This window comes from Pseudogymnoascus destructans (genome assembly GCF_001641265.1).
Source record: "Pseudogymnoascus destructans isolate 20631-21 unplaced genomic scaffold scaffold_6, whole genome shotgun sequence".
Taxonomy (NCBI): domain Eukaryota; kingdom Fungi; phylum Ascomycota; class Leotiomycetes; order Thelebolales; family Thelebolaceae; genus Pseudogymnoascus; species Pseudogymnoascus destructans.
The window spans coordinates 734,222-749,467 of record NW_020167525.1 but is presented as its reverse complement, the minus strand read 5'-3'; the positions used below and the strand labels follow the sequence as shown (position 1 = coordinate 749,467).

Sequence of the window (15,246 nt, the reverse complement as noted above, 5' to 3'; positions counted from 1 at the left end):
TAGTAAAATTTTCCCCTTCCTTGGGTGGCTAGATTCTCACATCTGGTGCACCCACCATTACATGTTCCCTCTCGAAATGGAGCGGGTGCAAGATGTCGTCAGCAGCGCCTTTAGTGCGATAGAGACAGGCAGCAACCACATTTGCGAGAACAAGTTGTGAGCAGACCTGGTAGGCATTCGACATATTCAGAAGATGACGACAAACTGTTGATACAGCTGAAAGAGAAAGACAAATTGCCATGGGATGAAATTGCAGAGTACTTCCCGGAAAGGAGCAAAGAGACGTTGCAAGTGCACCACTGCACAAAGCTGAAGAACCGCTCGCATACATCTAAGCACAAGAAAATCAAGATAAAGAACTCACTTAAGGAAAGGGGGGGATTATATCCATCCAATTTTCCAAATGAGTTGCTTGATCCACAGCTTCGAGATACTCTTCCTTCTTCGACATCAATTCTATCAGCAACTACCAACTCGACCGAGGATACTCACAGAAGCATACTGCCAACTACATCAGGAAACATAGAAAGCACGGAGGTTCAGCCGCTTCGTAACAGCCGGGTAGAAAGCAATCTAGTTGCCATCGACGCTACGGAAGGGAGGTAGGAGGTTGAAGCGCTACTCAAAAGTAGGCAACGTGGTTTGGTACCTCGTGAAGTGGGCAGGCTTCCGGGATGAGGATAATACGTGGCAGAAACGGAACGATATCAGTTCAGATCTTATCAACGACTTTGAGGCGAGCTATCGAGGGAACTATTTGGGCGTGCAGTTACTAAAAAAACGAGAACGGAGAGGAAAGATTGAGTATTTTGTTGAGTGGAAGGGTCGTCCAGCATTTGACCTCGCATGTCAGAAACGGAAAGTACATGTAGTATGTGGCCATAAAGTAAGAGTTGTCTGTAAGCTCGCCAACGAAAGGTTGAAGTCTTTTGATTTGATCTTCTGTGAATGGCCTTCGCCCAAATCCAACAGAATAGTCGGGTTGTGGACGAGCGATATCTTGAACGACTCTAGCCTCCGAGGCTCGGTCCCCAAGACTATTTTAGAACTTATGCATGACTGGAGCCTGATCTGCCCCAGTCTCAGCGATTAGAATGTATCAGATGGAGGTGAGGCCGTATGCAAGAAGCCGCGATTTTATTGTTGTACATACTTGGATCGGCGTGAAACCAAGTACGGATGGGGTTCGTTTAGAAACTGAGGCTCCCTTGACCGGCAACACGTGACAAGCGCATTTGCGCTCCACTCAAACTTGTCAGTAAAAATCATAACTGGAGCCTGATTCCCCCCGTCACCACGCGCGATCACGTGACCATTTTGCTTAATTAGTCCGCCAACAACTTTTAAAACCCGACCTCATTTCTCTGCAACACATTTCAGCTGTCGAAAACACATGGGAGGAGTCATGGCTATTCAGTTTTGTAGCGATTGTGGAGATACACTGCCAATATCTATGGATCAAATGGTCAAGTGCGACTGCTGCAAGATGATCAACAAGAGTGTGTCGTTCCTGTGTCCTTGACGTCAAGAGTTCACGTCAGAGACTAATATGTCCTCAGATCAATTGCTGTCGAAAACGACGATATCGACAACAAGCAATTTCCCTTCACTTCTTCGCGAAAAGCTCACTTCGAAAACTCAAGCCCTTACAGCCGATGTCGTCCAAGACTCTAAACAACGGACTGAAAAGCTTTGCCCAGACTGCAATAAGGAGGAGTTGACATTTTCGCAGGCGCAGACAAGAGGCGCTGATGAAGGAAGTACCATATTTTACTTCTGTTTGAATTGTGGACATCGGTATTTATATCCCGCTTACGTCCGGCTTTGTTTGCTAAGATGTACTTCTGCAGATCGAAAGAGGATAACTAGGCATGAGAGGGTCAAAAGTGGGAGATGTAGATGTCCAAACTGCGCATACTATTATCTGTCCTACATGTATGAACAAAACGTCGGTGAATAAATCTTAGTTGAGCATGACGCTCCTATGTATGTATGGTAATGACTGTGTTGAAATCGATTCAGATACTGATAACGCAACTGTTTGAACAGATCGCCTCGCACCTCCTTGCCAACAATACTTTACCTTCGCCATGGCTTGTTCAATCTAATATTCTGTCTTTAGCATTCATAACTAATAGAGTTGAAGGTCAGTGGCCTACTTTGTGGCGGATTGTTGCAGCTACCTCTTTCTTTCTATTTCTTTGCATTTGCACATGTCCCGCATTTTTTACCAGCCATCTTCCGCTAATAGGGGCCGTCGGTTGTGCACTCTCCGTTATACTTTGCACAACCCCAAATCTCAGTGGTTTGGATATCGTGGCCGCAATCGTAGCGGAAGTAAACGGGTTGACACATATTGGTTGCTTGGTATATTGCTACCTTTTTCTTAGCTTATGTTCGCAAGAGTAAAGTAGATGCTTATTTGCGCTGTAGTTTGGGGATATTGTTCCGATTTGTGACGAGATGGGTAGATTGATTGAAGGGAGGAGCAAGGTTTTACTTGACGCCAAACACAAGGGGGTGGTTACTTAGTACTTTGCGGCGGGTGGTGAATATCATGGTTCTAGGCATGACTGTCCATAATGAGAATGATTGGTGACGCATCGACGCTGGATGTGGGTGATGGTAACCATTCTTTGGCCAACTTCCGTTGTTGATAAGAGGAAATGAACATAGTTCGCAGGAGCAAGCCATTTACCCTCCAAAATGGATGTGGTTGGCAGCCTACAGTTCCTACAGTGCTGAGTAGGTCACGCTGTAGGATAGAACTATGAGAACTGTTAGAACTTATACAGTTCCTACATTTCCTACAGTTCCTTAGGGTGGAACCGTAGGAACTGTTAGAACAGCACGGTTATCACGTGTTAGGTATCACGCAATCGAATCATATTGTACAAGTAAAGCTTTTCCAGATCTCTCATTGTGTTTATTCATAATTAGTCAATTGTTGAGTGCCTATAACATGCAAAGCCCTATCGCAACGGAGCATCTTTTGGAGTATATCTACTCCGTCAAGAGCACCATCGCGGTACAACAACATAAAAAATGCCTGGAGATGCAGCCGTCGAAAACGGGCCTCCACCAGATGAAAAATTTACTAGCCTCATGGCGGCAGTACGAAAGCAGGGAGATGGGGAAAGGCCAATACCGATGGGGAGAAGGCATATTAGGATCGAAATAACACCACCTTACATGGATATTATTCAATACTATTTGGATTCCCAATATCATCAGGTATGTATTGCATACCTGAAGGCTGGAGTAGGTATGTTTTCTAATGAAATGTAGATCAAACCTTCCATTCTGGATCCGAAAGTTCACTATTTCCTCATGCAAGGTGCTTTTCTTCACTAACAAGGCGAACTACCAAATCCTCCACACCCGCAACGTGCACTGATCATAATACCACTAATGGTGATCGGACGTCTTACAGCTCAGGTTGGACAACCGATATATATTCGCGAGAATGCCTTAGTTGAGTTGATTGGAACAGGGAAGCTGCTGTCCATTGATATTGTGTTTACCAAGTGAGGCTGATTTCACTGAGACGGGGGATTCCAACCTTCTCTGTGTTACCAGCCGCATCATTCACGCCTTGCAAGTCCAGAATCAAACAGAGCATTATGATACGAATCTCTCAGGGCTTGCCAATTCAGATCTGTCATCATGCTTCCCCAATACGGCATATCAGGAGACATCTCGTCCTAGTACGACAGTGACATATCATCCTAATACGTGTAAGGACACAGGGCACCCAGCTCACAGTAATAGCATATGAGAGTACGAGTCGGAGGCTAAACGGATGCTATCCTATAGGTCTACTACGAAGGATACAAAAAAGATGATGGGGAACCCCGTCAGTCGATTTTCTCAAGTATCCGAAACCCATCCGACTCGGTTCCGACTCGGTTAGGCCACCCAAATGATCACACGTGACCCCGCGGCTACCCGGAGTCTACTGTTTCAGAGGAGAGACGAGAAGGCATCCTTACAATACGGTTTAGAGCAGGGCCAGGATTTTGTTGTTCGGTGCTTTCATGTAGAGGTGGAGACGTAAGACAGTCTATATCTGTATCTTTGGAGCTTAGTTAGATTTAATTGCAAATACAACGTCTAGGACGCCATCGCAGAAGGAAGAACCATCGACATCTATCATCCTAACTACAAGGTCTATAAAGACTGACAGCAGAGCCTCATCTAAGCGCTCGAATAGCTAGAGATAGAAGTTGGACATGACAGATCTCAACTTAGAGAGATGTTCAGAGTCAACATGTACTACGTTAATAGAGTTCCTACAGACGAAGAAGGAAGAGAATTGCAGGACTAGGACGTGACTAGGACTAATCATCCTTAGCACTATATTGTGCTATAGTCAAAGTGTTATACTAATAACTGCCTAATCCATTATCTTGACAAGATAGAGCATTCCTGTTTGCCCTTCTTAGAACAACTAGTTTATTACAAGTAGGAGTACATAAAAGAGATTCTCAAGAGACGACGATCTACTAGACAACTCTAGTCAAAAAACTAGGAGTCCTTAACAGTAGGCCACTAGCAAGTGACAAAGACAGGCCTAGTACGAACTAGCTATATGCCACGACAGGCAGCATGTAGCTATATGTAGTTGCTAAGATACAATAGCAACACCTCCGAGCTATGATAGACTTAGGAGCAATAGGCAACTTTATGATGAAAAAATTAGCAGACACATACAGTTTTAGAACGCAACTAAAGACCGACCTATACCTATTAATGGTTGTAGATGGACAGCCCATCTCAACTAACAATGGAATGGTGACCTACAAGACGGTCCCATTAGAAATGGTCATGCTACAGAGATATAAGGAAACAATATAGTTTGATATCGTACACATAGACAATCATTCATGCACCCTTAGTGTGCCGTGGCTTAAGAAACACAACCCCTAGAGCCCGGTAACCTAGCCTAGGCACCCTCACTAACTAGTATACTAGTGTAGTATAAGAAATACAAGCAGTTATTCTAGGAAGACCCTAAGGAAGAGGCGCTTCCTAAGCACCAACCATGGGATCATGTAATACCTATTATAGAAGGAAAGAGTCTACCGTTCGGACTAATATATCAGATGTCAGCAGCAGAGCTAGACATACTAAAAGAATACATTGACGAGAACCTCGCGAAAAGGTTCATTCTGTTATGATGGTCATGGAGGTTAAGAAGCCAGTCCGGAGAATAATAAGCTAGATTGAATCTAAAGAGAGAAGGAGAAGAAAAGGAAGGTGGTGAGGCTATTCCTCGTTATATACAGTTGTGCACTTAGCGGTCCCCATAGTTGCTAGTGGCTGTGAGCTGCAATTGTAACACCACCAGCTCGAGTAGCTTCAGCTAATATCGTAACACTACCCCCCTCCCATTTGAGATTGATCTCCTGATCAAGAGTAGAAAATTTTAAAATTCAGTTACTTCAGTTTTTTAGGGTATTTCTGATGGAATGCTTGCATGATCTCTGGTGCATGTTCAAAATTCGTAGCTGCATACCATGTGTTGTCAGGTGGGTCATTCTTCTATGCTGCTATGTAAAATAACTTTTTTCGTAAGTGCTTTGAATCCAGAATTTCCTCGACTTCCCATTCGAGTTCATCATCCACAATGACTAGAGGTGATGGTTCCTAGTGTTGGCCACTTAATGCATCATTCGAATCAAGTCTTGAGAGGTTGCTGTAAAAGACAGGATGTATCTTCATGCTTAGTGGTAGCTCTAATCAATATGCCATGTCATACTGACATTCGTTGCACTCAGTTTGCTATCAAACTCAAGAGCAAACTTAGAAATCTCCTCCTCAAATCTACAAGTCACTATACATATTTTGGCTTGTCACACCAACAACAAGAGCAATACTCTGCTACAACCCTCTATGATTCATTACACGTCATTGCTCCTTAGTTACTGGGCCAATATGACCACATAGCATATCTCTACAACCCTCTATGATTCATTACATGACATCACTCCTTAGTTACTGGGCTAATACTACACATGACATATCTCTATCAACTAGAGGCCTAGGAACATGACATGAACGATAGCTCCAAAAGCTTCTACAACCGTCTATGATTCATTACACGTCATCGCTCTTTAGTTACCCACAAGATTGGTTAAGTTATGACATAATTTGTCTATGACATAATTTGTCTATGACATAATTTGTCTATGACATAATTTGTCTATAGGGGTACTCTGACCTTGGACCTCCTTTCACTTCCTATAGGCTAGGAACCTAGGAGATGGTTCTATGGGATTCTCTTACGTCGACTACAGTTACCAAGCCTGGTTAGTCATGGAAAGTCATGGAAAATGAGAGAACTACACTCCTTTAGCATAAATAGGATTGCCCTTTCCTTAAGAAAGGGCAAGCAGACAATACAGTAAATCGACTATCACATACTTCCACGTCTTTTCCAAGCTTCCAAGCATTGATCTTGTTACTCCTTGTTTCTGAAAAGTTAGTGAGGTGCTAACCTCTGACTTATCCCTGAGTTCTCAGACTCAACATTTGTTACAACTTGTCTAAACCACTCTACTATATCATACACCTGATTGCTGCATTGTGGAATAGTCTAAGCTATGACCCTTTGGCTCTTTTTCTAAGACAGTGTGTTGTCTTAGTAAAATCATCCCTTCCTTGGGTGGCTAGATTCTCACATCTGGTGCACCCACCATTACATGCCACTTGCCTAATTCGTTCGAGAATCTTATACAGACCAACTTGCTTGTGATCGAGTTTTTTCAATAGCCTCTAAGTCCTGATAACTTGATCTTTAACCTGATATCTTAGTGTAGCTTTCCTATGTCGATTTGTGAATGTCTCTATGCGAGTTTGCAAGAGTGCGATTTGGTCTTGTAGAAACTCCGAAATATCTTTCATGCTTTGTATCATATCCTTGTGTTTCTGTGGCACTATTTGAAACTTGCTGTTCTTAATATCAAAACTCATTCCCAGCTCGAAGCCCTTATTTGCAAAGAATGGACTGATTTTTGTAGAGTCTAAAGGTAGAGCATTTGCTGCAAATTCTGCCATGCAAAGATATTCGACCCAGTTGTCTTGGAGATAGTTGACATGAGCTTGTAAATATCGTTCAAGGTCTGCATTGAACCTCTCAGTTTGCCCATCCGTTTCTGGGTGGAAGGCAGTAGACAATTTTGTTATAACTTTCCAAACTTTGCAGAGGATTTCAACGCTGCAGCCACGAACTTGGAGGCCTCTGTCTGAGATGATTGAATTTGTTAAACCATGGTGTTTCCATACATGTCGAAGGAGTAGCTATGCTGGTGCTTCTGCAGTTGTGCCTTCTTAGCCTGCAAAGCATGGGATAAAATGGCACTCTTTTGTAAGTCAGCATGCTATGACAAGGATAGCATTGTTTCCTTCACACAATAGCAATCCTGTAATAAAGTCAAGTGATATGTCCTTCCATGGCTAGCTGCTAACAGGGATTGGTTAAAGAAGTTTGTTATAAGCATCTCTTGTAGGTTTTGATCTTTTGTAGATATGGCAGTTCTTGATGTATTGTATAATTGTCTTATCCATCAGGGGCCAGTAATACTGTCTTTTGATGACCCGAATCATCTTCCCAATGCCAGGGTGTCCCATTGCTGGTTGGTCATGAATTTCTTGTAAGAGTTCGACATGAGCACATTCTGGAACCCAGACTCTATTATGATAGTATAAGAGCCCTTCCTTCACCTCGCAATATGCTAGAGCTATGTTTGGACTGTTTCGTTCTCTATTCTGCAGCTTCTGAATAGTGTCTTTGCATAAGCTGTCTTGAAGTTGCGCAGTTTGGATTTTGTCTAGAATACTTGCTGTAATGGTGGGTGCACCAGATGTGAGAATCTAGCCACCCAAGGAAGGGATGATTTTACTAAGACAACACACTGTCTTAGGAAACAGAGCCAAAGGGTTGTAGCTTAGACTATTCCACAACGCAGCAATCAGGTGTGTGATGTAGTGAAGTGGTTCAGACAAGTTGTAACAAATGTTGAGTCTGAGAACTCAGGGATAAGTCAGAGGTTAACACCTCACTGACTTTTCAGAAACAAGGAGTAACAAGAATCAATGCTTGGAAGCTTGGAAAAGACGTGGAAGTATGTGATAGTCGATTTACTGTATGTCTGCTTGCCCTTTCTTAAGGAAAGGGCAATCCTATTTATGCTAAAGGAGTGTAGTTCTCTCATTTTCCAAGACTTTCCATGACTTACCAGGCTTGGTAACTGTAGTCAATGAAAGAGAATCCCATAGAACCATCTCTTAGGTTCGTAGCCTATAGGAAGTAAAAGGAGATCCAAGGTCAGAGTACCCCTATAGACAAATTATGTCATAGACAAATTATGTCATAGACAAATTATGTCATAGACAAATTATGTCATAACTTAACCAATCTTGTGGGTAACTAAAGAGCGATGACGTGTAATGAATCATAGAGGTTCGTAGGAGTTTTTAGAGCTATCGTTCATGCTCCTAGGCCTCTAGTTGGTAGAGATATGTCATGTGGTAGTATGAGTGATGTCATGTAATGAATCATAGAGGGTTGTAGAGATATGCTATGTGGTAATATTGGCCCAGTAACTAAGGAGCAATGACGTGTAATGAATCATAGAGGGTTGTAGCAATCGTTGAGTAGTATTGCTCTTGTTGTTGGTGTGATAAGCCAACATATGTATAGTGACTTGTAGGTTTGAGGAGGAGATTTCCAAGTTTGCTCTTGAGTTTGATAGCAAACTGAGTGCAACGAATGTCAGTATGACATTGAGGAGGAGATTTCTAAGTTTGCTCTTGAGTTTGATAGCAAACTGAGTGCAACTGTCACGGTTCACCAAGGCATAGGGCGCCAGTTGGGTATTATGAATTAAACTCAATCTAGAGAAGAAAGGAAAGAGAAGAGGAGCACTCGAGCAGTGGCTCAATCTATATACAGCTATGTTGTTGTGGAGTGAATTCTCTTTAGCGAGACCAGTTCTGAGAATTCACTCCACAACTGAAAACTTCGCTCCAACCCCGGAAAGCTCCCCACACCCCTGAACCCCCACTCGAGCTGCAAGGCGCACTTGATATCGTAACATAATTAGACAAATGTGGACTTTTAATTTAGACAAATGTGGACTTTTAATATATCTCGCTCGGAGATGATTTTACTTGTATCTTGTCTAACTTATCTATATATTACCTACTCTACTTCACCATCCTGCCGACAACCCATGGCGAGCGAGGCGGACATGAGTTCAGCATGTTAGGATGCATACCTGGCCTAGACGGCGTAATAGAAGTTATCACATTCGGCTGTTTCGGCGGATAAATATCGGAGCGGGGAAATAATCCCCCGACACGCGTATCAACTTATCCAGCAAGGGTGATTTCTGGAAGCCGAAAAGCTCACCACGAGTACGCGATTACGGATTGACAGCAACGCGGGACGGAATTGTATTTTACGACGGATATAGGAAGAAGGGGATTTACAAGGCGATCTTGTTTCGGTTCACTGGAGCGTATATCCGACACCACCGTAGCGCGAACACGCGCGCCTCACCAACCACCAACCCGCCAAACACTCCCACACCACAACACACACCTACCGCACACCTCCCAAATGCCCATCCTCGAACTCCACGTCCCCCCCTCACCCCCCCTTCCCACCCTCCCGACCCTCGACCCCGAATCCCTCGCCCTAACCGCCTACTTCTCCCTCGCCATCCCGCGCGGCGAATGGGTGCTCATCCCCTCTCTCCCCGGCGCGAACCCGACGGGCGTGCTGCCTGCGCTGAGATGGGGGGGGGTGTGGGTGGGGGGGTGGGGGAATGTGGTTGATTTTGTTGGGAAGATGGGGGGGGAGGTGTGGGCGCTGGGGGGGATGGAGATGGGGATGGGGAGGGGAATGGGGGGAATGGGGGGAATGGGGGGAATGGGGGGAATGGGGGGAAGGGGGGGAGAGGGGATGTTATTGCGTGAGTACCTTATCCATCCATCTACCTGAAGGGCACAACTAACAGTACCGCACAGCTTCTCAAACTTCATCCGCTCCAAAGGCCGCGCCCTCCTCGACCTCTCCCTCTTCGCTGACCCCTCCAACTACAACACCCTCACCCGCCCCTCCCTCGCCTCCACCCTCCCCTTCCCCCTCTCCTGGCTCGAACCCCGCCGTCTCCGCGAAGCAGCCCTAGCGCGCACCGCGCACCTAGGCATCAAACTCGACGCCGACGATAAGGATGATGCATCCCCCTCGACCCAGGTCCAGGGCGAGGACGTCATCCCTGTGAGTCTTCGCAAGGGTAATACAGGTGCGACGGCAGCGAGTATAGCTGCTGAGGGCGCGGCGACGATTAGGCTATCTGCGCTGGCGGATGAGTTTCTGGAACCGCTTGTGGAGATAAGGGGGGAGGGGAGCTGGTTTGTCGGCGGGCGCGCGACGGAGGTGGATTGTCTCGCCCTGGGGTACTTGGCTGTTATGCTTGTGGATGGGCTGCCGAGGCCATGGTTGGCGGAGAAGGTGAAGTCCGTGAAGGGGCTGAAGGAGTGGGTTGCTGAGGTGAGGGGGGTGGCGTTCGAGGAGCTGCCATGGGGAGTGGGGGAGGGTGGAGTTGGGGTCCTCGGACGGGCTGTTGGGGGATGGGTGAGAGGCGCGCTTGGGTTGGGAGGAGCAGCGAGGGAGGAGGAGAGGAAGGAAGAAGAATTCCTATCGGAGAGCGAGAAGGGTCTTGTGGCGTACAGGGCGCAGGTTAGGAGGAATGAGATGTGGGTTACGACTGGCAGCGTGGTGGTGGCTGTGAGCTTGTTCGTGGGGTTCTTGTTCCAGCAGGGCACCCTGGCGGCGGTTGTGCAGGGGGCGCAGAGGCGCGCGCGTGCGAGGGCCGAGGGAGAGGAGGAGGAGGGGAGGCTTGCGGTTGCCTCGCCGTGGCAGGCGGCCGAGCCGGGCGTGGCGGAGTTGGCGGCGAAGATGAATTTTTAGGGGGGTGTGTTGGTTGACTGAGCGGCTGGGATTGGGGGTGGTGGAGGGGAAGGGGCGGGGCTGTGAGAGCTGTATACTATGGGATGTACTGTATGTTTGGATAGTGGGTGGAGCTTTGGGGGGGGGGTTCACTGGTGTTCACGATGGGATGGATGGTGTATGATGTGGTGTTTTGTTACTATTTAGAAAATCACAACCTCGCCGTTATAGATGAAGCTGAAATAATAAGGAGCTTTCTATTTTACTATTTGTCCATCCCTAAGAAAAGGAGACGTAGCTAGAATGTTAAAGTGCTTCTTCCATTCTCATAGTTTGTTGTTACCCCTGGCAAATTGCTCCACTCTACGCCGCCGAAGCCGAAATACCAAATTATTTTCCATTTCCAGCGATTATTTATTTCTGTAAACAACCTCCTTCCATTCTCATTATTTATCTCCTTATAATTGAAATCGCCAGTGTTCCTTGGCTGTTGACACCAGCCACACTTGATCTCCCATTTACGCCACAGGTCGTCATCGCCGTCGGCCCGGCCCCCCACATGTCTGGTTATGGAACAATTTAAAGAGTGAGCACATGCTCCGCATTTGGATGGAAGGCTGGACGACGACACACGAGCTTCAAAACCTCCAGAGCTTGAAGAACCCCGAGAAGCTTGAAGAACCCCAAAGTTGGTTTTTGGTATAAATCTCCACAAAGCGACCAACGCTCCATTCGAAATAACCCTGAGACCCACCATCCGACGCACCCGACAGACCCCTCTACCAAGCTCCCACCAGCAATGACCCTCGCCCGAACACCTCCCAAACCCTCACGATGCTCCTCCTCCAGCAACCCGGCGCCCTCAAAGTCGGCGAGGTCGTCCGCTACACCATCACCTACACGCCCTCGCGGGACCGCATCCTCCCGCACCCCTCCCACCTGCACCTTCGCATCAAGAACACCTCGGCCATCGCCCTGCGCGCAGCCTTCATGCACGGGCCCTACGCGCTCTACGTCTCCGCCGCGCCGTCCACGCACCGCGTCGACGTCGCCAGCGGCGTGAGCGCAAGGCTCGACGGCGTCCCGGAGTTCGAACCGAATCTCAAGCCTGGGGCGGCGTGGGCCGCGAGGCTGAAGGTTAGGGGGGATGAGGAGACGAGTTGGGTTGTGGAGGTGGCGAGTCAGGTTATTTTTTCGGCGAGTGCGGGGGTTAGGTTTGAGGTGCTTGTGGGGAGGGATGAGGGGAGTGTGGGGGGGAGATGGGGGCGGGGAAGGGGGCGAGGCAGGGGTTTTCTCGGAGGCGGTGAGGGTTAGGGTGGAGGATACGGCGGGGTTGTGGAATACACCGAGACTGCCGGAGTGGGAGGGGGAGGGGGGGAGGATATGAGTGGTGGGGAGGGGGTGAGGAGGGTCGGGAAGGTTGAGGAGGGGAAGGTTGAGGAGGGGAAGAAGGTGGAGGGTGAGAGGGCGAATGGGGAGGAGAAGACTGATGACAGGAAACAGAAGAAGATACACTTGGTGGTATTGACGCATGGGCTGCATAGTAATCTGGGCGCGGATATGCTCTATATGAAGGAAAGCATAGATGCTGGAGCAAAGAAGGCAAAAGAGGAGGCCAAACTTCGGCGGGACAAACGCCGAAAGGAGAGGGCAGAGGCGGCTTCTGCGCAAAGCAGCAGCATAAACGCCGACGTAACATCCGAGCAAAAGCATGCCAAGGATGACGACACTGACGACGAGGAGGATGTTATAGTCCGCGGATTCTCCGGAAATGCGGTTCGCACGGAGAAGGGGATTAAATATCTAGGCAAGCGATTGGCGAAATACGTCTTAGCGATGACTTATCCGGACCAGTCGCTCCACTCCGTCAGGATAAGCGCTGGCGAGAGTTTTAAAGCGGCAGTCACACACGACAAATCCAGAGAGGTCGAGCTCGGCGAGGCAGTACACCCTCACAGCAGCATCCAGAAAGATCCGCCCACTGGCAAGAAACGCGCATACAAGATCACAAGTATCAGCTTCATCGCGCACTCGCTGGGCGGCCTGATCCAGACCTACGCCGTAGCATATATCCAGAAGCACTCGCCGGACTTCTTTGAGAAGATTCAGGCCGTCAACTTTATCTGTCTCGCCTCGCCTTTCCTTGGTCTCAGCAACGAGAACCCTCTGTACGTCAAGTTCGCTCTCGACTTCGGCCTCGTCGGCCGCACCGGCCAGGATCTTGGTCTAACATGGCGCGCGCCGACTCTCGCCCGCAGCGGCTGGGGAGCCCTCGTCAGTGGCATCGGCGAAAACGCCAAGAATTCGATTGAGCACCCACGCGACCCGCGCTCGAAGCCGCTGCTGCGGATTTTGCCGACAGGGCCGGCGCATGTAGCGCTCAAGAAGTTCCGCAATCGCACGGTGTATTCCAATGTTGTGAATGATGGAATTGTGCCGCTGCGGACGAGCTGTCTGCTCTTCTTGGATTGGCAGGGGCTGGGAAGAGTGGAGAAGGCGAGGAGGGAGAACGGACTTGTGGGAACGATGGCGGGGTGGGGGTGGGCCGAGTTGACGGGGCAGAATGCAACGGCGGCTGCGAGACAGGAGTGGATGGAGGAGGCGAGGGAGACGGAGGCTGCGCAGGCTCAGGCTGAGGCGAATGGGAGTAATACGCCTACTCGGCAGGGGAGGGGTGGAGATGTCCCGCAGCCTCCGCCAGATGCGACGGAGGACGATGTACGCAGTCTGAAGAGCATGAAAATGACCCGACGGTCGTCGAGCCAGCAGCGGACATCTAGCAACGTAAAGGAGAACGAACTGCATCCGCCGCCACAGCAATCACCACCGATTACTGGCACAGCATCCACCAAAGGTCCAATCGACAGCTTCCTCGATTTCTTCAACCCCCGCGCCAAATCCCCCGACTCCCCCACGCAATCCAAGATCTACAAGCGCAGCCAGACCGTCAAATTCGACGACACCAGCCGCAAATCAGACAGCAAAACAGACTCCAGCAGCAAGACCGATTCCACCCGCAAAACCGACTCCGACTCCAGCACCAACCACACCCCAGGCATCAGCTCCGCCTTCCACGAGGACCCCCAAGGCTCCGCCGCCCCCCCACGAACTAGCTTCTTCGAAGCCGCGGGCGACATCCTCAGCCCCCCCCTCCCCCCGCTCTCCTTCCTCATCGACCCCTCCACGCGCCCCCTCACCATCTTCCACGACCGCGTCTACCACCCGTCCGATATCCCCCCACCCCCGCTCAAACCACCCACCACCACCAGCAACAAACTCTCCAAGTCCCCGCCGGCATCCAACCACAGCACTAACAGAATCGCTACCACCGCCTCTGACTCCTCCCTTTCCCCGCTCCCGGAGATAGACTCCTCCGCCATGAAAGTCGAGGAGAAAATCGCGCGCGCTTACCACCGCGACCTCGCCTGGCGGAAGGTCCTCGTGCGGCTGGAGCCAGATGCACATAACAACATCATCGTGCGGCGCAAATTCGCAAACGCCTACGGATGGCCTGTCGTCCAGCACCTAGTTGATACGCATTTTGCCGGCAGCGGCGCGGCGGTCACCCCTGATGACGAGGAGGGGAAGGAGGACCGCGCGGCGGGGAAGTCCCCGCGGGGCCACGGAGGAGATGGGGAGGGGCCGGCACCGCATCAATTCCTCAACCAAGCACTAATGCGAGAACGCGAGGAAGAAGACAGGGAAAGCGTAGATCATCTATCAAGCCTCGGTGATGCGGTGAGCACGCACACGCACACGCACACCATGCAGCGCGTCCGCAACCCGGTGCTGGAGCGCGCGGACTCGGAGGTGTGGAGTGAGCGCGATTTCATGGATAGTGAGGGGGATAGCGATGGGGAGGCTAAGCAGGAGAAGGAGAAGGGGGGGGGGGCGGTGTGGAATTGGACGGAGAAGATTGTGGGGAGGGGGGCGGTGGCGGGGAGGGCGGGGAAGGGGGGTGCGGCGGTGGGAGTGGGAAAGGGGGTGGGGGTGGGGGGGAGGGGGATGGGGCATAAGCATAAGGAGAGTAGGGAGTATACTGTCCCGTCGCCGGAGGAGGATGAGGAGGAAGATGATGGGGTGGGTGGGGGCGGGGAGGTTGAGGGCGTGGAGAGGGGGTTGGGTATGATGAATCTTGGTGTACAGCCGGTGGCGGAGAGTGATACGCATGTTGGGATTGTGGAGGAGGTTGCGAGGGCGAGTGTTAGTAGGAATATTGATGGGGGAGGAGGGGGGGGTGCTGGGCTGGGGGTTTGAAGTGCTTGAAGTGGAGGAGGGCTGTGGGT

At 49.5% G+C, this 15,246-nt stretch overlaps 4 protein-coding genes across 4 annotated transcripts; 3 read left to right on the top strand and 1 right to left on the bottom strand.

Moving 5' to 3' along the window:
- The first annotated feature begins 1,355 nt into the window (after nt 1-1,355).
- Nucleotides 1,356-2,569, top strand: VC83_03390 (uncharacterized protein). Its single transcript, XM_024467038.1, has 5 exons — nt 1,356-1,499; nt 1,560-1,797; nt 1,851-1,986; nt 2,050-2,146; nt 2,434-2,569. Exons 1-3 carry the CDS (start codon nt 1,394-1,396, stop codon nt 1,867-1,869), a joined length of 363 nt encoding a protein of 120 aa, XP_024325938.1. The 5' UTR covers nt 1,356-1,393; the 3' UTR covers nt 1,870-1,986; nt 2,050-2,146; nt 2,434-2,569.
- A 476-nt stretch (nt 2,570-3,045) lies between these two features.
- Nucleotides 3,046-3,354, top strand: VC83_03389 (uncharacterized protein; the record flags this gene model as incomplete). Its single annotated transcript, XM_024467037.1, has 2 exons — nt 3,046-3,234; nt 3,289-3,354. 2 exons carry the CDS (start codon nt 3,046-3,048, stop codon nt 3,352-3,354), a joined length of 255 nt encoding a protein of 84 aa, XP_024325713.1.
- Nucleotides 3,355-9,240: 5,886 nt separating this feature from the next.
- Nucleotides 9,241-10,981, top strand: VC83_03388 (uncharacterized protein; the record flags this gene model as incomplete). The annotated part of the gene is made up of 2 exons (XM_024467036.1): nt 9,241-9,984; nt 10,036-10,981. The coding sequence occupies exons 1-2, from the start codon at nt 9,626-9,628 to the stop codon at nt 10,979-10,981; spliced, it is 1,305 nt and encodes a 434-aa protein (XP_024325714.1). The 5' UTR covers nt 9,241-9,625.
- Nucleotides 10,982-11,239: 258 nt separating this feature from the next.
- On the bottom strand, nt 11,240-14,553 carry VC83_03387 (uncharacterized protein). Its single transcript, XM_024467035.1, has one exon. It carries the CDS (start codon nt 12,671-12,673, stop codon nt 11,540-11,542), a length of 1,134 nt encoding a protein of 377 aa, XP_024325715.1. The 5' UTR covers nt 12,674-14,553; the 3' UTR covers nt 11,240-11,539.
- Nucleotides 14,554-15,246: the final 693 nt, after the last annotated feature.

Bases quoted from the DNA above. Each gene is read 5' to 3' on its own strand.
- VC83_03387 (XM_024467035.1), bottom strand. From the start codon at position 12,673: ATGCTTTTGCTCGGATGTTACGTCGGCGTTTATGCTGCTGCTTTGCGC.
- VC83_03390 (XM_024467038.1), top strand. From the start codon at position 1,394: ATGGGAGGAGTCATGGCTATTCAGTTTTGTAGCGATTGTGGAGATACA. The intron at 1,500-1,559 runs GTGTGTCGTTCC...ATATGTCCTCAG, and splicing joins CTGCAAGATGATCAACAAGA to ATCAATTGCTGTCGAAAACG.